Genomic DNA, 24,673 nt, shown 5'->3' with positions numbered 1-24,673 from the left:
CCTCTGCAGGATACCTAGTTCCTGACGCATGATTAAGGACTCTGACCTTCTTCCCGATCCGCAATCGAGCTAATTCTGGTCCTGCTTGCCTATCATATGACGCCTTGTTTAGACAGAAGTATATCCTTTACTGTGGAAAATTGAGAGATGATTATTGGGCAAGGTAGTTCTTAACTGCCTTCCAAACATCACCTCTGCAGGCAACAGTAAGCCCACATCTGATGGAGTAGCCCAGGAGGTGCAGCATTGCAACCTTGAGATTATGACCAGTCTGCCTACACCTTAAAATACGCGATTTGCCTGCTGTACTCAGAGTACTGTCTGTATCCTGGCTCGCTGCAGTGTTGTGGAGTCTCTTATTGGATCTTCAGCCACTCAGGTAGGCAGCTGCTTTCCTTTGTTCTCTCACTTGATGTGTTCTTCAGGAAAAATCAAACGTTGCACGACGTGATATTTGGTGGTCTTCAGAAAACATAAATCCCAGATGCTGCCACCATATGTTACTTGTCTCTTTGGTGTGTGATCTGCTGTAAGACTCACAGGACTGCAAGTAATATCCCAATAAAACACAAGTTTTATTAGAACAGAACTGAAATGTATCTATACAAATAGTTACTGCACGAGCTAGATTTGAATACCTCTCACTTTGTTGGGCTCCACCCACAACTGCCTGGTCATGTGTGACATCACTTCCTTTGGTAGCTTCATTTGCAGCATGAGATGGTCCATTCTTAAGTTAGTCCTTTCTTAAGGACATCCCACAACAGAGGGCAGTGACATCCGACAAGAGATGGCAAGTTATGACAGAGGCTGTTACGACCAAGGTGGGAGGAGTGCACTGTTTATTCTAGTCCCAACATATATTTTAAATTTTCCTCACTTACTGATATGGTCAATCATATACTCTATTTTTCTCAGAATAGGACACACTAACCAGGTTTCTTTAATGAACAACAAAATTAAAACACTATAGAACAAGTCTTAACTAGTATTGATGTAAAGCATAAACACACACATTAAAATTTTCAAGTCCCAACATTAAATTTTAAAGTTCCCTTTTTTAAACACACACACACGCACACTCTAGCCTCAGAGTACACCTAGGCAGGTCACTAGAATCTTCCAGAACAGTTATTTTCAGGCAGCGTTGAGAATTATTTTTAGCGGGCTTTCTTCAAAGACAGAAGAGATGAATTGACACAGTGGACTTCTCAAGGTTTTTGTGATGTTGGAAAATGAAGTTGGGTTGTGGTCCTCTCTCCTTCCTTCACTTCTTTAACAGCAGGCTAACATTTTCAGCCACTCACTCCAGAAGGTAAAACACATACACGGACTCTACAACCAAAAGCTTGAGGGTTTTCTGCCCTCTCAGGTGCGCGTTGCTGCTGCCCGACTTGTCCAATGAAGAAAAGTAAGACTTTTCTGCCCACACCTTTCCTGTTACCAGGGTTTCTGTTCTATTTTTAACTGGAGTCATGTGACAACCAAAAATTATCAATCTCGTTCTTTCAGTGCCCTCTTGAAAAAGAAACTGGTCCAACATTTATTCAACTTAACGATGAATTCCTCAAAAAAATGTTCACAAAAAAAATCTTTCATAACAGACTGAAAGCACTAAGGGCGAGTGGAGGTCACTCGATGCAGCAGCTGAGGGAGGGAGATGGTAGATAACAAGGATTTTAAACAAAAGGCAAAGGGGTGGAACGAGGCAAGGAGCTCAAAGTAGGAAGAGGAAGTATCAGAGGAGTAGGGTGAATACATTTCTAAATGCTGGCCAAGAAGGCCTCTTACCGCAAAGATGAATCATTGGAATGTGGAGTTAACGATGCCAACAATTATGCCAAGTTTTGAGCATGAAAGAACTAAAATTAGCAAAGAAAACTGCATACAACTGACCATTTATTACCTATTCTCACAGAAGAGTGTTCAAACATTACTTTTCCAAACACTAGTAAAACATCAATTGTGTTTCCAAATCTACTCCAAAAGAGATACTGATGAGGCTCTGAAACAATTCTGACTGGCATGTCTGAGAGGGGGAATTAAATTTGTTTTTCTCTTTATAGATCTGATTGTTTGTTCAGTTTTAATAACATACTACTCTAGCCAGCTCCATGATCGACATTCTGGAGTATGGGGTGAAAATCCACAATCATTTACTCAAAATCTGGCCATAACCGCTGTGGAAAGCAATCCAGGAAGGAAAAAGGTGGACCAATGCATTCAAGACAACACCCATACATCTCCCTGCAGCCTTCATTAGAACACTAAAGTGACTGACAGTAGGTTCCCCACCTTCTCAGCCATAATTTATCACCTGCGAGTCTTACTCTCCAGCAAAATAAAAAGGAATATGTGCTCTTTCTTACCCATAACTTATTCTCATAAAAGAAAGCATCCAGCTGTTTAACAATGTAAATATGGTCACAGGAGGCCAGAATCTCAATTTCCACCATGTAATCTTCAAGTTCTTCTTCACTCTTCACCTCGATAACTTTTGCAGCAGCTAAGACTCCAGTCTCTTTGTTTATGGCCTGTAATACATAAATGTAAAATATTTTCATACACAGCACAGGATTATATTGAAACTTGGCAAATAACAAAAGAAAGTAATCACCATTTAATTTGTCAACCCCAGTTTACCATTCCTACGTTGAAGCTGTTAACTATTTAACACCTATAACAAGATTTTCTAGCTTATAGAATGACACCATATGCCATGAATTCTGTTGCATGGTTTCTAATAGCAGCACTAAAATCAGTGGCAGTGTGTAAATACACTGGACCAGATTTACTGTAAATGGCAAACAAATGGCACCTGCCTTGCCCACAAAGTTTCCATGAGCTTTCGCACTGAAAGCTGCTGTAAGTTAGAGATCCAAATAGTGTGGTGCCATCTGGGACCTAGGTGAATAGGGTAAGCAACTGTGTGCATCCTTAAGCAATCAGACTGAAGAATCATGATTAAAAAGTGTAGTGTCTGAAGCAGGAAGTGCCAGTTGGAATAGTGAAATCAATGTCAAATCAGGGGGAAAAGTGAGGGAAAGATAGATTGAATTAGAAGTTTAGTAGTACAGAACTTGGGAATTGCTGAAAATGGAGACATGCTGTCGAAGGTTTTCGTCTTGCACTCATCAGAACAATACACAAGAATAACCAATGTCGAGGAAAACAAAAACTTTTTCAGCAAAAATTGAAGAAAAAGTTTTAAAAATTGCAATTAAAAAAAAAATCACCAACGTTAAATGAAGAAATTACACTCCATAAGAGTAAAGGGTAATTTTCAGTGCCAGAGAGGTTATATGGCAATAATTAAGATTCAGCGTGTTGTTAAAAAGGGTACTTAGTCTGAAAAGGGCAAGTCCTAACTTTTTATGGAACACCCTAAACTTGCCACAGAAAGTTAGGAACTTCATGTCACTCAATATATTTGAAAGGGGAACCAGGCAGCAAGATACCATTTTTGTGAAGCTGGCAGAAGAGCAGTACATCTTTGCTAGCAACTTTGGATTTTCACATTTAAACTACGCATCTGCACTTGCTGCAATTGCTAACCCATTTGTAAAACGTTCATGAAACACTGGTTAGGCCCCAGCTGTAGCACTGCGTCCAATTCTGGATGCCATACTTCAGGAGCTACGTCAAGGCCTCAGAGACAGTGCAAAAGAGATTTACTAGTACGATACCAGGAATAAAAGACTTCACTTATGTGGAGAGACTAGAGAAATTCTGATTGCTCTCCTTAAAGCAGAGAAGGTCAATGGGACATTTGATAGAGGTGATTAAAATATGAAGGGTTTCAATAGAGTATGAAAAGACTAACTGTTCCGGCGGTTGGTCAGTAACCAGACACAGACTTGGTGATAGGCAAGAGAGCAAGAGGCAACATGCAGAAATTTTCTCTTTAAAAAAAAAAGTTGTTACAATTTGAAATGCATTGCCTGAAAGGGTAGTGAAGCAGATTCAATAGCAACTTTCAAAATTGGATTTGATAAATACTTGAAAGGGAAAAATTTGCAGGACTATGGGGAAAGAGCAGGGGAGTACGAATAATTGGATAGCTCTTTCAAAGAGCTGGCAGATGCAATGGGCCGAATGGCCTCCTGTGCTGTATCACTGATTTCCTGATAAATAATGGAATGTGCTATTCGCTTTATAGTTACTTTGACAGTAGAAATAGGAGCACAAGATGAGTAGGCCATTCAGCCCATCGAGTCTGCCCACCATTCAATATGATCATGGCTGATCTTCCACTTCAATGCCTTTTTCCCACATTATCTTCACATCCCCTTAGGTCATTTGTATTTAGAAATTTGTCAATCTCTGCTTTAACCATACTCAAATGACTGAGCATCCACAGTCCTCTGGGGTAGAGAATTCAAATTATTCACAACCCTCTCAATAAAGAAATTTCTCTTCATCTCTGTCCTAGGTGGCTTCCCCTTATTTCGAAATTGCGTCCCCTGGTTCTAGACTCCCCAACCAGGGGAAACGTCTTACCTGCATCTACCCTGTCTATCCCTTTAAATATTTTGTAGGTTTCAATGAGATCACCTCTCATTCTTCGAAACTCTCGAGAATATAGGCCCACTTTCCCCAACCACTCTTCATAGGACAGTCCTGGGAACAAGTCTGATGAACCTTCGTTGCACTCCCTCCATGGCAATAATATCCTTCCTAAGGTAAGGGGATCAAAACTGCACACAGTAATCCAGGTGTGGTCAAACCAAGGTTCTATACAATTGATGCAAGACTTCATTACTTCTTTGCTCAAATCCTCTTGCAATAAAGTCCAGCATACCATTGGCCTTCTTAATTTCTTGCTGAATCTCCATGTTAGCTTTCAGTAACTTAGTGATGAGGAAACCCAGGTCCCTTTCTACATCTACACTTTCTGATCCCTTAGCATTTAAGAAAAACTCTGCACATCTGTTCCTCCTAACAAAGTGGATAACCTCACATTTTTCCACTTACATTCCATCTGACACGTTCTTGTCCACTCACTAAGTCTTTCCAAATCCCCTTGAAGCCACTTTGCATCTTCCTCACAACACACATTCCCACCTAATTTTGTGTCATCCGCAAACTTGGAAATACTACATTTGGTCCCCACGTCCAAATCATTGAGATGTATTGTGAACAGCTGGGGCCCAAGCACTGATCCCTCTGGTACCCCACTAGTCACAGCCTGCCAACGCAAGAATAATCCGTTTATTCCTACACTCTGTTTTCTGCCTGTTAGCCAATCCTTAATCAACGCCAGTATATTACTGACCTGCTAACCAACCTCCTGTGGGAGACTTTATCAAAGGCCTTTTGAAATTCCAAGTATACCACGTCCACCGACTCCCCTTTATCAATTCTGTGAGTAACATCCTCAAAAAACTCCAACAGGTTCGTCAAACATGATTTCCTGTTCATGAATCCATGTTGACTATGCCCAATCAGATCATTATTATCCAAGTGTTCATTTATCACATCCTTTAGAATAGATTCGCACATTTTCCCTACTACTGATCTAAGACAAACAGGTCTGTAATTCCCTGCTTTCTCCCTCCCTCCCTTCTTAAATAAATTCTGTCCTACAGCCTAGATCAGCAGTGCCACATTCTCCGCTGTACATCTAAAAGGAAGTCTCTGGATGGACAGACTACAACTTGTGTTGACTAACAGAAGGCACAAAACATGGCTCAAGCATAAAAGTTGGCAAACTCAGTTTGCATTCACTATACAGACTTTTCCCCGCTGAAGAATGTCTGCCAGGCAGAAAACGAAAGCCAAAAATTGAGGTTTAAAAGCAACTGTGTAAGTATATGAAGACACAAATGTTCACTTGTTGCTCCAATACATTTAGCCACCTCCCCTAATGTTACTGCAGCTCTGTGTCCGATCTTCCTTCCCCTCTTCCGCCTCCCCTCCCCCCCGACTCACCCTTTGACATTTTGCTATATTAAACAAGTGCAAGGATAAACTGTGCACAGCCGAAGCCAACATTTCAAGACAGTACTGAAACCATACTCTGTTGTCAGAGGTACTGTCCTTTTGATGAAATATTAAACCCAGGTGCTGCCTACCTGCCCTACAAAATTCCCCTTCTGTACTGACCAACATTCGTGTCTCAACTACCACCACCAAACGATCACCTGGTCACTTGATGTTTGTGGGACCTTGCTATATTAATTTGACTAACATTGTTGCATACGTAACAAGGACAGTAATTCACTGGCTGTAAGGGCCTTTAGGATGTCTTAAGGACATCAAAGAAACCATATAAGTGCAAGTTCGTTACCAAGACAAGCTGCTAGTCCTGAAGTGAAGCTGTAATTATGAGGAAGGCATTGAATTACAATTCATTGTACCTGCAACTGGACCAGTGAGCAGAATAGTTAAGATCATGTGAAACAGATCACACTTCAGCTTTTTATTCTTGACTGTAATGCTACCTCACAGCTGCAAATTTGAAGCCTTTAGCCTATATAGTGAAATAGAAAACTTGCTCCTTTGCAGTTGTTTCTGTCTGAATGGTTTAGCAGCACTTGCAGCAGTGTTCCCATTCTAGACAGCTATATCTTCCAACTAAAAGGAGAACATGGCAGCACAGGTGCAACATAACAGTGGGAAGGGACAAATGAGAAATTAGAAAAAAGGTAGGTAATGCTTTGATGCTCTGGCATCACCTGGTTTGGAACCACTCCCATTTTGGGAGATAAACAGCATCATTCCATCTGCAACTTTCAGGAACAGAATGAAGTTCGCACCCAACTATTTAGAATGATACAAGCTCACAGTTCACATCAACAGTTTCAGTGCTTTCAATCAACAACTTCCATTTATATAGAATCTTCAACATAAAAAAAACCCAAAGTGCTTCACAGAAGTCAAAAAGAGTCAGAACCAAAAAAGCTTTGTCAAAGAGGGTCTTAAAGAGAGAGGGAGGTGCAGAGGGATTTCCAGAGCATCCAGACTAGGTGACTGAAGGCATGGCCCCATCAAGGTTAGGACAATGTTGCAGGGCAAAAGTCAGAATAGTAACTTGGAGGTGGGTAGGGGCAGGGTTGTAGGGCTAGAGAAGGTTGAAGAGTTAAGAAGGGCACAAAGGGATTTGGACATGAGGCACTGGGGACCAGAAATAGATGTAGGCCAGCAAGAAAGTGGAGAAAACCAAGCTGCACTTGCTGTGAGAGGGGATACAAAGTCAGAATGAAAATAGAGCCCTTCTTTCTTGTTGCCTATAAATACAATTTTTGGAATATGAAACTCAGACTACAGAATGTCTATGTATATATGTATAGCTGAAAGACACAAACTGTCATCCAAAAAACACAGGAAACGCCATGGTAAAAACAAGCGAATTGGCACACAGGCAAAGCAATGCCTGTATACGGTACAGATGTGCAAGAATATAGGATTTGAAAAGAAACTTGGAATCCAGACATTAAATAGCAATATGCAGAGTTACACTAAAAATACCATTTCACACCAGCAGGCTTTCACAAGCTCATATTACCAACTATGACACCAGCTCCAATGTTTGAATAATTAGGCCAGCCTCTTAATTTTTCCTCTCATTTTTAATATGTCCCAACTGGAAACTGTAGAATGCTACACTAGCAAAGATTTGGCATGGACTTTCTGGTAACAGAGCCTATTAGATCAGATCCGGTTTATCTAATACATGTACATGTAAAAGCATGTAAACTTTTGGGTGGATAGTTTCTGTAGCACGAGCAAGGCACGATCTACAGCACTGATCAGCATAATGCATCAGCAACAAGACACGAAGCAAAAGAGAAGTGTCGACAGAACTCAGACACTGCATACATTGCTCCTGGTATGAGCTGAGCAACTGGTTAAAATAATCACTTTTCAGCCAATGGACCACTTTGTGTTAGTGACTAGCTCTACAATTAATCCTTAGCTGCTCTGTAGATGAGATTGGTTTCAATTTTTCAGCATTACTGAAAGTAAACTGTCAACGTACAATTAAAAACATCTTCAGAAGCAGCAGTTTCCTGTTTCAAATCAGAAGAATGTTTATATGTGCACAAAATGAGCCTGTAATGAGCGCTGTGCTTGTTGTTGCTGATTCATTTCCTGTTTAAAGCTCCACCTTGTTACAAAGCATGAAATATATTAGATCAAGCAACATTTGTTTTTTTGAGAAAAAGTCTAAGGAATTGGTTGGTACTAAAGCAGTAATGAAACCTACAACTTCTGCTGATAAAAAGCTTGTAGTCTTACATGGTAGTGCAGGAAATAGCTAAAGCAAAAAAAAACACACGATCAATGAAGAGTCGATAATGCTGTGCGCCATTGAAATCGTAAGGAAAATATTTGGACAGTAAAAGCCCAAGGAACTGGGAAAAAAAATACCAATGTCAAATGACACTGCCAAACAATGGATTGATTTAATGTAAGAAGGCATAGCTTTGCAGTACACTGAAAGGCTACATGATAATGCCTTTGCTATACAACTTGATGAATCCACAGACATTTCTAAGATGTCCCATTTACTCGCCTATATTCGGTATGTGTGGAATAAAGAAATAAAAAGATTTTTTGTTTCGTAAAGAACTCAATACAACAAAGTCAGACGATATTTTTGAAACATTGGATGAGTTCATAATTTCAGCAGAAATCAGATGGACAAATTACATTGGGGTCTGCACTGATGGGGCTGCAACAATGACTGGAAAGCACTCTGACGTTGTGCAAAAAAAGCCACTGCGTCTCGTGCCATTTGCACACATTGCTTTTTACACCAAGACATGTTTGCTGCAAAAAATATTCAACCAGGTCTTCATGGCGTTCTCAACATAGCGGTAACTCATTAATTTTATTAAATCTGGAGTAACAAACTCCAGATGTTTTGCTGCACTTGAGAGATAGTGAACCCAGAGCACAATTCCGAGCTCGTGCATACAGACATGAGATGGCTATCTCCATGCAGAATGCTTACCTGTATATTTAATCTCAAGGGACAGGTATATACTTTTTTAGCTGATGAGAAACCTGAACTTGCCAAGATGCTGAATGATGCGTGGCTGGCTAAACTGGGTTACCTTGCACATATTCAGTGAAACGAACAAGTTGAATAAAACTATGCAAGGTGGGAGAACTTTTTTTTTTGCCCAGCATGAAAGAATTGATGCATTCAAATGGAAACTGCAAATCTGGAACATTCCGATCTCTTACATTCTTTCATTCAAGAAATAAAAAGTTGATTTTGATGTAATCAAACCACACCTGGTAGTGCATCTTTATGGTCACCACAACCAATTTAATGCTTACTCTCTGGAACTTAACGGAATAATCTGCTACTAACCCCTTTAAGCGAGAATGCTGAAGCTACACGGTCATCCTTTGCCCAATGAAAGCTAATAGAAGACCAGTGACATTTCATCACACAGCTCACACAGAACAAGTTCAGTGAATGCTGTTCCATTGAATACTGATTCTTCTGCAACACTGGAAAGTGTTGGCCCCATTTAGTACAACTTATGAGTGTAAAGCTGCATTTTTAGCAACACCACCAATAAATACAAAGTACCAAGTCAGGATGAACATCAACCATGACATGCTTCTTGAAGATACCTCCATGTTTTGACAGAATTGTGCTCAGCACCAGCAACAATTTCCACACTAAGAAAATTATATATGCTTAATTGTATAACTAATTTTCATACAGAAAAATAGTCATGTTGTGTTACAGGGTGTGTTCGCAGAATTGTTAGAACATGGAAGGGGGCCCAGAAGCAAAAGGGTTGAGAACCCCTGATGTACGGTACCTGCACATTATTGAATGAAGAGCAGAATGAATAGAAGTCTTATCTTCATTAGGAAAAGCAGAAAGTAAGAATTGTGGTGAGGGGATGTTACCATTTCGCTTCCTGATAAATGCTGACCAGAAGTCTTCAGAATGAAGCTTGGGTCAATCCAAGACAGCAAGTAGGCAGCAAGCTGCCAGGACTCTCCAATGCCATTCAGAACTGCATACACACTAATTACAGAAAACTTTCCCTCAAATTTTCTCTCCAATGTGGCAGATGTATGGTAACCAAATTGAAATTCTGTGCATATGATAGGTACACAAACTAAACTGAGAATCACACTATTTAAGCATGTATCCAGGATGCATTCAGAATATCAATTATTTGCTTCAATATCTGAAAATTCATATGTTAACCTTAGTGAAAGTGACAATATGGATATAGAATTGCTTCAGTGACAGGGAACAGAGGGTGGTAATGGATGGGCATTTTTCAGACTGGGAGGTGATCTGCAGTGGTGTTCGCCAAGGATCCATTTTGGGTCCATAACGCTCTTCAAATTTTATTCATCGACCTAGACTCAGGTGCAGTGAACAGCATTATAAATGTTTGCAGATATGATGAAACTTGACAACGTGGTTAATAAGGATAGTTGTAGACTTCAGGATGATATAAACTGGATGGTGAAATGGGCAGAGGTATGCCAGATGGAGTTCACTGCGAAATAGTGTGAAGTGGTGCGCATTGGAATGACAGCATACTATAATAGCACAATAGATGAGCAGAAACACCCTGATGTCCATTTTCTTTTTATTCGTTTGGGGGATGTGGACATCGCCGACGAGACCAGCATTTAATGCCCATCCCTAATTACTCTCGAGAAGGTGGTGGTGAGCTGCCTTCTTGAACCACAGCAGTCCTTGGGATGTAGGTATACCCACAGTGCTGTTAGTAAGAGTGTACCAGGATTTTGGCCCAGTGACAGTGAAGGAATGGCAATATAGTTCCAAGTCAGGTTAGTGTGTGGCTTGGAACTTGCAGGTGGTGGTGTTCCCATGCATCAGCTGCTCTGGTCCTTCTCGGTGGTAGAGGTCGTGGGTTTGGAAGGTGCTGTACGCAAATCCTTAAAGGTAGCAAGGCAAGTTGATGGTGGTTAAAAAAGCATATTTATAATTTGAATATAAAAGCAAATAGACCATGCTACAATTTTGTAAAACTGGTCAGGTTTCAGTTGGAGTACTGTGGACAATTCTAGACACCACACTTTAGGAAAGATATAAAGCCCTTAAAAAAGGTACAGAGAAGGTTCACCACAACGTTACCATGGATGAATGACTTCAGTTATGAGGAGTAATTGGAAAGGTTAGGACCATTCTTCAAAGAGAGAAGATTAAGAAGTGACCAAATAGATGGTGAGAGGTGCTAATAGATCGGGAAATAACAGTTCCTCTGGCAGGTACTCTTTCCAATGCCCTCACGTCTTTCCTAAAGTGTGGCACGCAGAACTGTGGGCAAGGCGGTGGCGTAGTGGAAATGTCACTGGACTGGTAACCCTGAAACCCAGGCTCCTGCTCCGGGGACGTGGGTTCGGATCCCACCTTGGCAGCTGGTGAAATTTGAATTCAGTTAATCTGGGAATTAAAAAGCTGGTCTAATGGTGACCATGAAACCACAGTCTTTTGATGCAAAAAAACCCATCTAGCTCACTAATGTTCTTTAAGGAAAGAAACCTGCCATCCTTACCTGGTTGGGCCTACATGTGACTCCAGACCCACAGCAATGTGGTTGTCTCTTTAAAAAAAAAATGCCCTCTGAAATGGTCTAGCAAGCCACTCAGTTCAAGGGCAACTCAGGATGGGCAATAAATGCTGGCCTAGCCAGTGATGCCCACATCTCAAAGCAATAAAAAAAACAGATGGGCCAATAACCAAAGGTCATAGATTTAAAATCACTGGCAAAAGATCTAGAGGGCGAAAATTGTTGGGATGTGAAAAGTTCTACTTGACAAGGTGATAGAAGCAGATTCCATGAATAATTTTAAAAAGAGAGTTGGTCAGGTACTTGAGGATGAGTAAGTTAAAGGGCTACAACAAAAAGCGGGATGTGGGACTAAGCACAACTACTCTTTCAAAGAGCTGCAACCTGCCAAATAGTCTCTTTCTGCGCTACAAGTGTATGAAGCAAAGTGCCAAGTTTTAGTGGCGTGGAATGGGACAGCTTTTACTCAGAAACTTTAACTTAGTTTTATATTTAGAGAAAATTGAAGTGTTGCAACTAAAGTGTACTTGTGGTTTGAATGCACTTGTGATTTTCCCTGAACAGGACCACACTGAAGCTCATTTGTTTTATTGAAATCACAGAGATCACTTTCCAATGACATTGTCTACTGCCTTTGTTACAAGCCGGTGAGAAAGGTACCTAGGGGTCCCTCTCAGCCTTCCCTGGTCTTACCGTAACACGGTTTAATTTTTTAAGAACACCGTGTTTTTAGCTCCCCCCTGGTGAATCCTTGTTCACCGCTTTCCAATTATAAGGCAAAGAAACCAGCACAAACCAGTTTTAGTTTAGTTTAGAGATACAGCACTGAAACAGGCCCTTCGGCCCACCGAGTCTGTGCTGACCATCAACCACCCATTTATACTAATCCTACACTAATCCCATATTCCTACCACATCCCCACCTGTCCCTATATTTTCCCTACCACCTACCTATACTAGGGGCAATTTATAATGGCCAATTTACCTACCAACCTGCAAGTCTTTTGGCTTGTGGGAGGAAACCAGAGCACCCAGAGAAAACCCACGCAGACACAGGGAGAACTTGCAAACTCCACACAGGCAGTACCCAGATTGAACCCGGGTCGCTGGAGCTGTGAGGCTGCAGTGCTAACCACTGCACCACTGTGTTTAAAGAAGAAAGGTTGAAATTTATTAAACTTAAACTCTAATTCAGTTAATGCCTATGGATACATGACGCGCCCAAGCTAGCATGCAAACACGATAGGCACATGGAGATAGAGACAGAATAGAGCAGAAGAAATAAAATGGAAAAGTTTGAGGCAATCTCTGAAGACAGTTTTTGTTATGGATCTTCGAGTTCACTGTACAGTCCTTGATTGCTTTTCGTTGGAGCCCAGTATTATTCTTAAACCCTGCTCGCTGTAGGAGACTTTTCTCTCTTGGGGTTCATGTGTCTTCAGTGGATTTGGAGTTCCGTGAAAGAGAGATGGGAGCAGACAGGAGAGGTCTCTTCAGTCCAGGAGCAAACAGACACGCTCAGTTCAAACTGTTTATACAATTCAGAAAAACCCAGATTGCCAAGCAGGTTAGTCATGTGACTAGCTGGTCTGACCACGTCTGTTTGTGGATTCTCTGGTCTTAGCTGACGCTGGAATGTCTCCTCTTACACACAATACCTCGCGCTCAAAGTCCATTGTGGGTTAAATTAGAGCAGGGAATAACCCCTTTGTCCTCCCAAACACTGGCTGTTGGCATGCAAAATTGTTTTCCAGCCATGGGCCTGGTGATTTTTTTTTTTTAAAACAAGTCTTTTCTTCACTTCAGCAACAGTTTGAAATTTAATGTCCATCTAATTTGCCTCATTCTTGGCAGGTGGCGGTCTGGCATGACACATAACACTCCAACCTCACCCAAAATTCCAGTTCTGTAATACTAAGTTAACTCACATATGCATTGTGTGGAATTATCTATCCTGAGTATAACCAGATTCCACCCAATCCCTATCCAAAGCTTACCCCACGACTAGATGTTGCTTTGTTCAGATAACTGCTAATGGTTTCAGTTTCTGAAGCTCACTGGTAACCACACACCAGTGTATGCAGCGAAGTGGTGAAAGTTCCCATTATGCCTAGGCAGCTCCAAGTCAAATGCACTTATGACATTTGCATAGTTGTCACCAGATTCATTGAAATTGTTTAAACAATTTTCACTTAACATCTCGCAGAGGAAATGGTCTACTGTTTGTTTTGCATCAAATAGTTCCCTCTTTCAAATTGCCTTATCAAGATGAAACTTTACACATGCTTGCAACAGTTTACTCACTCGCTTTTTCAGTCAGACATCACAGACCTCAAAACTGAAGGGGAGGTTGAAAGCTTTCTTTTTAAAAAAACTTCAGTGTATAACAGATACTCAAATAATACTATGGCTGCGCAAGTTTTACTGGATGCTAATCACAATACGATTATTTGTAACCACAAACGCAGCTACATTCTTAAGACAACGGACCTATATTAAACACTTGCAATAATCCTGAACATAAGAAATAGGAGCAGGAGTAGGTCATTCAGTCCCTCAAGCCTGCCCCACCATTCAATAAGAACATGGCTGCTCTGTCCCAGACCTCAACTCCTCTTTCGTGCCAGTTCCTCATACCCCTCAACTCCCCGATATTTCAAAAACCTATCTACCTCATCTTTAAATACTTTCAGTGATCTAGCCTCCACAACTCTCTGGGGTAGAGAATCCCAGACATTCACAACCCTCAGAAAAAATTCCTTCGCATCTCAGTTTGAAATGAGTGTCCCTTATTCTGTAACTATGTCCCCTAGTTCGAGATTCCCCCATTAGTGGGAACATCTTCTCAACAACTACCCTGTCAAGCCCCCTCAGAATCTTGTCTGTTTAGTGAGTGACCAGGTCAGGTTACCGATGATTTATTTGTGATCATCTGACTGAGTCTTTGAATCTGGTTCCACTTTCTGCTCCATTGGTGCTTCTCTGACTTAAGAACTCAGGAAAAAATACTTCTTTAGTTGGAATAAATCCTGACTTATCAAAAGAGGGAACTAAGTATCTTCTCCAACTGAATGATTTTTTAGCCAAATTTGAAGTGAAAAATTCAAAATATTCATGCCAGAGTCATTTTGCCAGTTATATGGAAATTCTAATCGTGCAAATTTTTAGTGAAACAAGAATTGTTGGAGGTGGGGGAGGGAGGTGGAAATCACACATACACGGGACATCAGAATTGTGCACCATACTGGATCTCCAACCTGCAGGGATTGCCGAGGCACAGTTTCCTATCTGCATTTCCGACATGGACTCCCTCATCCTCAGGGATTCTGGCACCATATAGAGGTGAACACACAACTTCAGACTCAAACAATCCATATAAAGTTATCACATTCAAACAGACTTGGAATGAATTGGTCATTTGTCCATATTACATAGTTACAAGGATCATTTTCTGGGCACTGCAGCATGTTGATAAATTGAAAGCCTTTATGACAGATGAAAAACACTGGATTGGCTGCCATCATTCATATCTCCATTCTCCTGTGCATGCAATCAATCTCACCCAATATTCTACCACCTAAGCAGCCTCAACATCTGGTCTGGTTGGTACATGACAGTAACAATGTTATAAAATTGATGCTAGGAATGACCTACCAGTCATACGAACGGTTGCTATGACTCTCAAATATACAGCAGCTGGAATCATTAATAGTTATATTCAATTCCAGCACTGCACATACTTGGGGCAATGTACACTCCATATATACTCCTCTGCCAACAGGGCTAAACATAAAATGCAAGACTCTCCAATTAGGCAAGACTTCTTCCTCATAACCTGCCTTGTTTGTCTTCACCTTCCATTCTCCCCACTCCCCATACAAAGTTATGAGTAGCATTACAAAGTTATGAGCGGCATGGACAGAGTGGATAGTCAGAAGCTTTTTCCCAGGGTGGAAGAGTCAGTTACTAGGGGACATAGGTTTAAGGTGCGAGGGGCAAAGTTTAGAGGGGCTTGTGCAAGGCAAGTTCTTTACACAGAGGGTGGGGAGTGCCTGGAACTTGCTGCCAGGGGAGGTGGTGGAAGCAGGTACGATAGCGACGTTTAAGAGGCATCTTGACAAATACATGAATAGAATGGGAATAGAGGGATACGGTCCCCAGAAGTGCAGAAGGTTTTAGTTTAGACAGGCATCAAGATCGGCACAGGCTTGGAGGGCCGAATGGCCTGTTCCTGTGCTGTACTGTTCTTTGTTCTAACAGTATTATTGTAGCTAGTGATGCAAACACCTTACTTGGTGTTCAACGTGTGCACATACATTTGTTTGTTCAAGTCTCGTCAGAAACACAAGAACTTGGATCAAGCCTAATAACATGTAAATTTTAGTCCACCAGCACAAACAACTTGCATTTATATAACACCTTTAACGTAGTAAAACGTCTCAAGATGCTTCACAGGAAATATTGCAGACATGTTAAACCTACAAACAAATATGCAAACTTAGATAGAACCATCTATGGTCAGGAGGAAAAAAGACACGATACACTGAACATCGAGGGGCAACTCAGTGATGTTTTCCTTCAAAATATGATCATACTGTACAGATATTTTCCAACACTAAATCCTCAGTTTGGGATATCAAAATTGCTCCATGTACCAAAGATTTAATAAGGAACTTAATTAAACTGACATGATTCACTGATGCATCTAATTAAAATACTTGTTGGTATTATTCATTGAAGATGTGCAGGGTAAATCTAAAACATTATTTTTAAATTTTCCTTGTATTCACATTACGACACAAGGCTGAATTTTTAGGCTCCACTGCGGTGGGGGTGGGGGGGGGAAAAAAGAGACAGAAAATTTCAGCAGGTAGCCAAATGACCCTTTTAATTGCCTATTAAGGCCTATTGTCGGAGGCCACCTGCAATATTTCAGTCGGCCTCCAGGTCCCATCGAGGAATAGTTTAGCTGCCTGGAGGCAGATCAGGGAGGGGTCAGTGCTCCAGGCAGGTTTAGAGGCTCCCCCTTGCCTGCCTGGCTTCAGCTGCAGGCAGCCCTGTGGAGGGGATTCCCCCCAACACCCCACAGTGGTGGCCTGGCAGCTAAGGCCGTTTTTTATTTTAAACTTTATCAGCCCTCCAGCTTTGGGCAGTTACCACCCCCGCCCACTGTTCTTAATTGGGCAGTGAGCCCACCCTCTGGCCACTGTTTAAAAATAAGGGGTCGCCCATTTAAGACAGAGATGAGGAAAAAAATTTTCTCTGAGGGGCGAGAGTTTTTGGAATTTGCTTCCACTGCCTTTTGAGGAAGAGAAGACTTTGAATATTTTTAAGGCAGAGATAGACAGATTCTTGATAAGCAAGGGGGTGAAAGGTTATTGGGGGTCATAGAATCATAGAAAGTTTAAGGCACAGAAAGAAGCCACTTGACCCATCGTGTCTGTGCCGGCTGAAAAACAATCCACCTATTCTAATCCCACCTTCCAGCATTTGGTCCGTAGCCCTGCAGCTTACGGCACTTGAGGTGCATATCCAGACTCCTTTTGAATGAGTTGAGGGTTTCTGCCTCAACTACCCTTTCAGGCAGTGCGTTCCAGACCATCACCACCCTCTGGGGTGAAAAACTTTTTCCTCATCTCCCCACTATTCTTTCTACCAATCGCTTTAAGTTTCTGCCCCCTCGTCACTGACCTTTCTGCTAAAGTGGAGACCCTTCACCTCCAGTCTACCCAGGCCTCTCAAAATTTTCTACATTTCAATCAGATCTCCCCTCAGCCTTCTCTGTTCCAAGGAAAACAACCCCAGCCTATCCAATCTTTCCTCATAGCTGCATTTTTCTGGTCCTGACAACATCCTCATAAATATCCTCTTTACCCTCTCCAGTGCAATTACTTCCTTTCTGTAATGAGGTGACCAGAACTGCACACAGTACTCAAGTTGTGACCGAACCAATGAGTTATACAGTTCCAGCATAACCACCCTGCTCTTTATTCTATACCTCAGTTAATAAAGGAAAGGATTCCATATGCCTTCTTAACCACCTTATCAAACTGTCCTGCTACCTTCAGGGATCTGTGGACATTCACTCCAAGGTCCCTTACTTACTCGACACTTCTCAGTATTTTCCTATTGATCGAGTATTCCTTTGTCTTGTTTGACCTCCCCAAATGCATCACCTCACACTTCTCCAAGTTGAATTCCATTTGCCACTTTTCTACCCATCTGACCAGACTATCAATATCTTCCTGCAGCCTACAGCTATCCTCCTCGCTATCTACCACACAGCCAATCTACGTTGTCTGCAAACTTCTTGATCATGCCCCCTACATTTACGTCCAAATCGTTAATATACACCCCAAAAAGCAGGGGACCCAGTACTGAGCCCTGCAGTACGCCACTGGAAACAGCCTTCCAGTCACTAAAAGTCACCAACAATTATCCTTTCCTGCCACTGAGCCAATTTTGCATGCACCTTGCTGCATTTCTCTGGGTAGGTGGAAATGTGGAGTAATCAGTTCAGCCATGAACTTATTGAATGGTGGAGCAGGCTCAAGGGGCAGAGTGGCCTACTCCTGCTCCTAGTTCGTATGTATTAATGTGTCAATTCGGGGAAAATCACAGAAGAGTGACTGTTGCCCACACAGTTCAGGCTTCTGACCGCCATTTGAGCCTGACAGCCGTCCTGAAGCACACAGGGAAAATCTTGCCCACAAGGTCCAAACAATGCTGCAAGATAAACATCAGAAGGACTCAACTGCAAGTTAAATGTATTTCGCAATACACGCATTGTAAAACAGGAATTTCCCTTACCCCTCCCTTAATTGCCGCATATTTGTTTAGTAGCCAACACTTGAGATGCTGTGCACAGCGGTTTGTTACAATTGTGCTGCAACCACCTTCCCACAAAAAGCATTCCATGTTCAAAATTAAAACTCCAGTGGAAGGAAGCCACAGGATTTGTTTGCACATTAACCTACTGGATACCACTAGTTTAAACAAAATCTGCAAAAGCAATCTCAAGTATCAACACAAAGACCTGCAACAAAGTGTGAACACATTTACACGTCCACTGGACCCATCATAAGCCCATTTGCCCTACGCCCTCTAAAAACAAGTTACTTTATTTAATTGGATAGAACGCTAAGCATTTTATGAGTTCAGTGATAAATATTTAATGGAATACCTCAAATTTTCTGTTTATATCGAAAGATTGTTACACACTCCATGCCCACATGTTCTTTCCTAAATGGACAAAGTTGAATAGGCCACTTGGTCTATACTGAAAAATAAGTAGATAGGTGCAGCATAGTGACACATAACTAGAAGGGCCCAGGTGGCACCACTGACCTGCGCTGAGTTAACAGACTGGGAAAAGTGGGAACTACACTGTTCTGGTGAGCAGCCCTAGATTAGGCGAGAGAGATGGTGGGGGGGTGGAATGTGGGCTGGAGAGACAGGGAGAGAGCAACCGAACAAGGACATTATGCAGGCCACAAAGACATAAAGCTAGGTCATCTCTGGTCTATAAATTTCTAAATTATATAACTGGCTGCTAGGAAATGGTGTTCAAACAGCAATCCACTGCCTCCAAGTGCCTTTCTCCATTTGCTTTTCTTTCTCTTTCCACTTCAAATCAAGACTGAACAGCTGCAGTGGCCATAGCTGAGAGGGAATCTATTCCCAGGAAATGGCACTGCAAGACAGATGGAAATGTAAAGTCTTCTTTTATGCTAGGAAGCCTAATTATGCTCCTCTCCCATATTTACCTTTATGCAGTGCAGCTGACCTCACCATTAACTGACTTCTAATTTATTCCAGGTGTTTCTGCAAAGCATGGTGCTAGTATTTTGTGTTAAACAGGCAGATGTCCATTCACCAAAATGAGGAAGCCAATGACAGTCTCTGATCCACAACTATTTTATTCTCAATTCATAGTTCAGTCCAAGTATCAGTTCCCACTCTTCCCTTCTGGACTAACTTTGTCCAGATGCAACGCCCCCACTGGGCGAAAACTCAGCCCTTAAATGCAAAACTATAGTGAGCATCACCTGCTTTCTATTAACACTGAAATGACACCCGTTTAATTAAAGGGACCAGCATTTTCAATATTGTTATTTTAAACATGCACACAGACCTAATAGTCTTCATGGTGATATCCAACGTTCTAAAGTTCCAAGGAAGCGTTAAATTGGATTAATTTGGCTTTATAACATGCAATCCCAAAATCATAGGTTACGGTAGCATACCGCTTATGTTACTGGACCAGTAATTCAAAGGACTAGACTAATCTAGAGAAGAGTTCAAATCCCACTATTGCAGCTGGGGAACTTAAACTCAATTAATTAAATCAATCTGGAAATTTAAAAAAAGATAGCATCTGTAATGGTGACCATGAAACTACCAAAAGGCTCCAAGAACCCATCTGGTTCACTCATGTTCTACATTTAATTCCATTCCCACAGCAGTGTGGTGTACTTCTTAACTACCCTCTGAAATGACTTCACCACCCTCTCAATTGCAAGTAGGGATGTGCAATAAATACTGGCCTGGCCAGGGATGCCCACATACCACAAATTAATTTTTAAAAAGTGCATGCATCAAAATTTCAGCCAAACATTATTAAACTGCACTTTAACAATTTAAAATATCAAACTACTACTTATCATTTGTGTGACTGCATTTAAGATGTAAACAGTTTCAGCTGGAAAATTGAGTTGGCTTCATTTTCTGTTTTTCACAATTCTTCCTCTAATCTGCCTTCTTTCTCACCAGTTATAGAGAACCAGGTTTAGAAAGATTAAATGAGGGTCAGATTGAATCACCATTTTGAATCACGAAATTAAACATCATAATCAAAAGCCAATTAAATGAGTGAACACAAAAAAGAGCCAAGGAAGATCCAACAGAAACTTGTTAAAAGATATGACAAAATTAAAAGAGATTTTATAATAGCACTACAGTACAGACTGGCCAAGAGAGTGTGGGAAAATGGCGCACTGACAGGGAACACAAAAGTCCGAGTGTATCAAGCCTGTGTCCTCAGTACCTTGCTCTATGGCAGCGAGGCCTGGACAACATACGTCAGCCAAGAGCGACGTCTCAATTCATTCCATCTTCGCTGCCTCCGGAGAATACTTGGCATCAGGTGGCAGGACCATATCTCCAACACAGAAGTCCTCGAGGTGGCCAACATCCCCAGCTTATACACACTACTGAGTCAGCGGCGCTTGAGGTGGCTTGGCCATGTGAGCAGCATGGAAGATGGCAGGATCCCCAAAGACACATTGTACAGCGAGCTTGCCACTGGTATCAGACCCACCGGCCGTCCATGTCTCCACTTTAAAGACGTCTGCAAACGTGACATGAAGTCCTGTGACATTGATCACAAGTCGTGGGAGTCAGTTGCCAGCGATCACCAGAGCTGGCGGGCAGCCATAAAGGCGGGACTAAAGTGTGGTGAGTCCAAGAGACTTAGCAGTTGGCAGGAAAAAAGACAAAAGCGCAAGGGGAGAGCCAACTGTGCAACAGCCCCGACAAAAAAATATTTCTGCAGCACCTGTGAAAGGGCCTGTCACTCTAGAATTGGCCTTTATGGCCACTCCAGGCGCTGCTCCACACACCACTGACCACCTCCAGGTGCTTACCCATTGTCTCTCGAGATAAGTTTAGTTTAGTTTAGAGATACAGCACTGAAACAGGCCCTTCGGCCCACCGAGTCTGTGCCGACACTCAACCACCCATATATACTAATCCTACACTAATCCCATATTCCTACCACATCCCCACCTGTCACTATATTTCCCCATCACCTACCTATACTAGGGGCAATTTATAATGGCCAATTTACCTACCAAACTGCAAATCTTTTGGCTTGTGGGAGGAAACCGGAGCACCCGGAGAAAATCCACGCAGACACAGGGAGAACTTGCAAACTCCACACAGGCAGTACCCAGAATTGAACCCGGGTCGCTGGAGCTGTTAGGCTGCGGTGCTAACCACTGCGCCGCCCTAAGAGGCCAAAGAAGACAGTACAATAAATCCCACAGTTGGGAGAGACAATTCATACCAGCAGTTACGGACGTGCAAGGTAGTTTAGAAAATTTGTTACTACTGTTCTCCAACACTGAAATTCTAAACTTTAACTTTTTCTTCAAATTTTGAGTATCAAGAGGTCTCCATGTAGTGAATTCACTGATTTGTCACAGTCAGATCTTCACACTAGATCAGCTAAATTTAGAAATAGCTTCATTTTTAACAATGAAGCATCTGTTTGGCAGAAGATTTCCAGTTAGAATTCATACAAATATTGCCCCAGACAGTCCATGCTATACATATTCTGACCTCTAAACAATCAGAGCTACTTTAAATACAGGCACTGAATGCAGGCAAAAACAAGTACCATATCTGACATCCTCAAAGCCCAAATTTGGGGGCACGGGACAGAGAGGGACATAGAATTATAGGGCTGGAGGAGGTTACACATAAAAATGATGGTTTTGTTATTTCCAATGTTAAACTAAAGGAAATTGCAGCTTATTCAAGACTGCATGTTGGACAAACAGTTTGACAACAGAGACAGTGGAAGGATCGAGAGAGTTAGCGGAGAGGTAAAGTTGGGTGTTATTAGCGTACCAGTGGAAATTGATCCACGTCTGTAGACGATGTAGCCAAGGGACAGCATATAGATAAGGAAAAGGAGGGAGCCAAAGGTTGTTGGGGAACTTCAGAGATAATGGCAAGAAAAGAAGCCATTCCTGGAGATGCCCCAGCTATAATTTAATAGGTAAGAGTCCACTATGATGGGCAATGGAATAGGAGATTCAAAGAGGGAAAGTGTGGTCCACAGTGCCAAGATAACAGAGGATGAGGAGGGAAAATGCACTATGGTCACAGAGGATGACACCTTCAATTTGGAGAGACAGGATAAACTGCCACTTAGAAAGGCACAGATTAATCAGGAATAGTCAGCATGGATTTGTTAAGGTAAGGTCATGTCTTACTAACTTGATTGAGTTTTTTGAGGAAGTAACAAGGAAGATTGATAAGGGAAGTGCAGTGGATGTGGTCTACATGGATTCTAGTAAGATATCTGACAAGGTCCCAGATGGCAGACTGGTCAGTAAAATGAAAGCCCATGGGATACAGGGAAATGTGGCAGGTTGGATCCAAAACTGGCTCAGTGACAGGAAACAAAGGGCAATAGTCGACAGATGTTTTTGCGAATGAAAAGCGGTTTCCAATGGCATTCCACAGGGCTGTGTTGGGTCTCTTGCTGTTTGTGGCATATACTAATGATTTGGACTTAAATGTGGAAGGCACGATTGGGAAATTTGCTGATGACACAAAAGTTGGCCATGTAGTTGATAGTGAAGAAGATAGCTGTAGACTCCAGAATGATATCAATGGTTTGGTTAAGTGGGTGAAGAAGTGGCAAATGGAATTCAATCCAGAGAAGTGTGAGGTAATGCATTCGGGGAGGGCAAACAAAGTGAAGGAATACACAATAAACGGGAGGATATTGAGATGGGTAGAAGCAGTGAGAGCCCTTGGAGTGCATGTCCACAGGTCCCTGAAGGTGGCAGGACAGGTAGACAGAGTGGCGAAGGTGGTATATGGAATGCTTTCCTTTATTGGCCGAGGTATAGGATACAAAAGCAGGGATGTAATGCTGGAACTGTATCAAATGCTGGTTAGGCCACAGTTGGAGTACTGCGTACAGTTCTGGTCACCACATTACAGAAAGGATTGTTCTGGAGAGAGTACAGAGGAGATTTACAGGAATGTTGCCAGGGATTGAAAGTTGCAGCTATGAGGAAAGATTGGATAGGCTAGGGTTGTTTTCCTTAGAACAGAGGAAGCTGAAGAGTGACTTAATTAAGGGGCCTAGTTAGAGTAGACAGGAAAGACCTGCTTCCCCTAGCGGAGGGGGCAATTACCGGAGGCACAGATTTAAGGTGATTGGTAGAAGGATTAGAGGAGACATGAGGAAAAACTTTTTAACCCAGAGGATGTTGGGTGTCTGGAATTCACTATCAGGAACAGGGGTCGAGGCAGAAACCCTCAATTCTTTTAAAAGGTACCTGGATATGCACCTGAAGTGCTGTAACCTGCAAGGTTACAGATCAGGTGCTGGAAGGTGGGATTCAATTAGGCGGTTAGTTTTTTCGGACGGCGCAGACACGATGGGCTGAATGGCCTCCTTGTGTGCTGTAATTTTTCTATGATTCTATGGTTGTGACTTGGATTAGGGCTGTTTCAGTGTGGAAACCTGATTAGGGAGAGATTCAAACATGGAACTGCAGGAAAGATCAGAAAAGATTTGAGACACAACACATTCAAGGACTGGAGAGGAAAGGGAGATTGCAGATAGGGCTGCAGTTTGCAAAGCCAAAGGGGTTGCGATGGTCAGCAATTCAGGGCCTGGGATCAAAGACGCAGAAGTTGAGTTTAATGGAGAAGAGGAGCCTGGAGGTTTAAACTTATTTTTTTTTTGTATAAAGCAATTCCCTTAAGAAAACTCAAAAATGGGCACAACAGCTGATCAATACAATGCTGATTAAGACAGTGCTCTCTAAGAATATCTCAGAGCATAATGGATGTAGTACATTCCCCAAGGCAGACTCAAGGTTAAAAATTGCTTCCAATTACCTTATAAGCCCATGAACTCCATCAACTAATGACTCATAACATGAGAACTTGTTTTATGGGTCCATAACCAAAATAAATAGAAATGCAGCATCTTAGAACATTTGGAGCAGCTTTTATCAATTGTAAAACATAGAAGATTTTTCATATTCAGATAAAAGTAATGTTATTTGAGACAGTTTGCAGAAATTATACAATTTAGGTTTCAGAGTAATTAGACTGAACTACTCTCACCACCTTCCCCTACAATCGCAGGAGGTGTAATACCTGCCCATTTACCTCCTCTCTCCTCACTATCCCAGGCCCCAAACACTCCTTTCAGGTGAAGCAGCGATTTACTTGTACTTCTTTCAATGTAGTATACTGTATTCGCTGCTCACAGTGTGGTCTCCTCTACATTGGGGAGACCAAGCGCAGACTGGGTGACCGCTTTGCGGAACATCTCCGCTCAGTCCACAAGCAGGACCCTGAGCTTCCGGTTGCTTGCCATTTCAACACTCC

At 42.0% G+C, this 24,673-nt stretch overlaps 1 protein-coding gene across 2 annotated transcripts in view; it reads right to left on the bottom strand.

Moving 5' to 3' along the window:
- stk10 (serine/threonine kinase 10) overlaps nucleotides 1–24,673 on the bottom strand; it is a 112,589-nt gene that overhangs the window by 74,127 nt on the left and 13,789 nt on the right. For both annotated transcript variants that reach the window (XM_068043407.1, XM_068043408.1), the window contains exon 2: nucleotides 2,370–2,534. In XM_068043407.1, coding sequence (XP_067899508.1) covers nucleotides 2,370–2,534 — 165 coding nt within the window. The remainder of the gene's footprint in view (nucleotides 1–2,369; nucleotides 2,535–24,673) is intronic.

The sequence above is a fragment of the Heterodontus francisci genome, chromosome 12, assembly GCF_036365525.1.
Source record: "Heterodontus francisci isolate sHetFra1 chromosome 12, sHetFra1.hap1, whole genome shotgun sequence".
Lineage (NCBI taxonomy): Eukaryota > Metazoa > Chordata > Chondrichthyes > Heterodontiformes > Heterodontidae > Heterodontus > Heterodontus francisci.
Note: the sequence above shows the minus strand (reverse complement) of the source record. Positions and strands in the feature narration are given on the sequence as shown.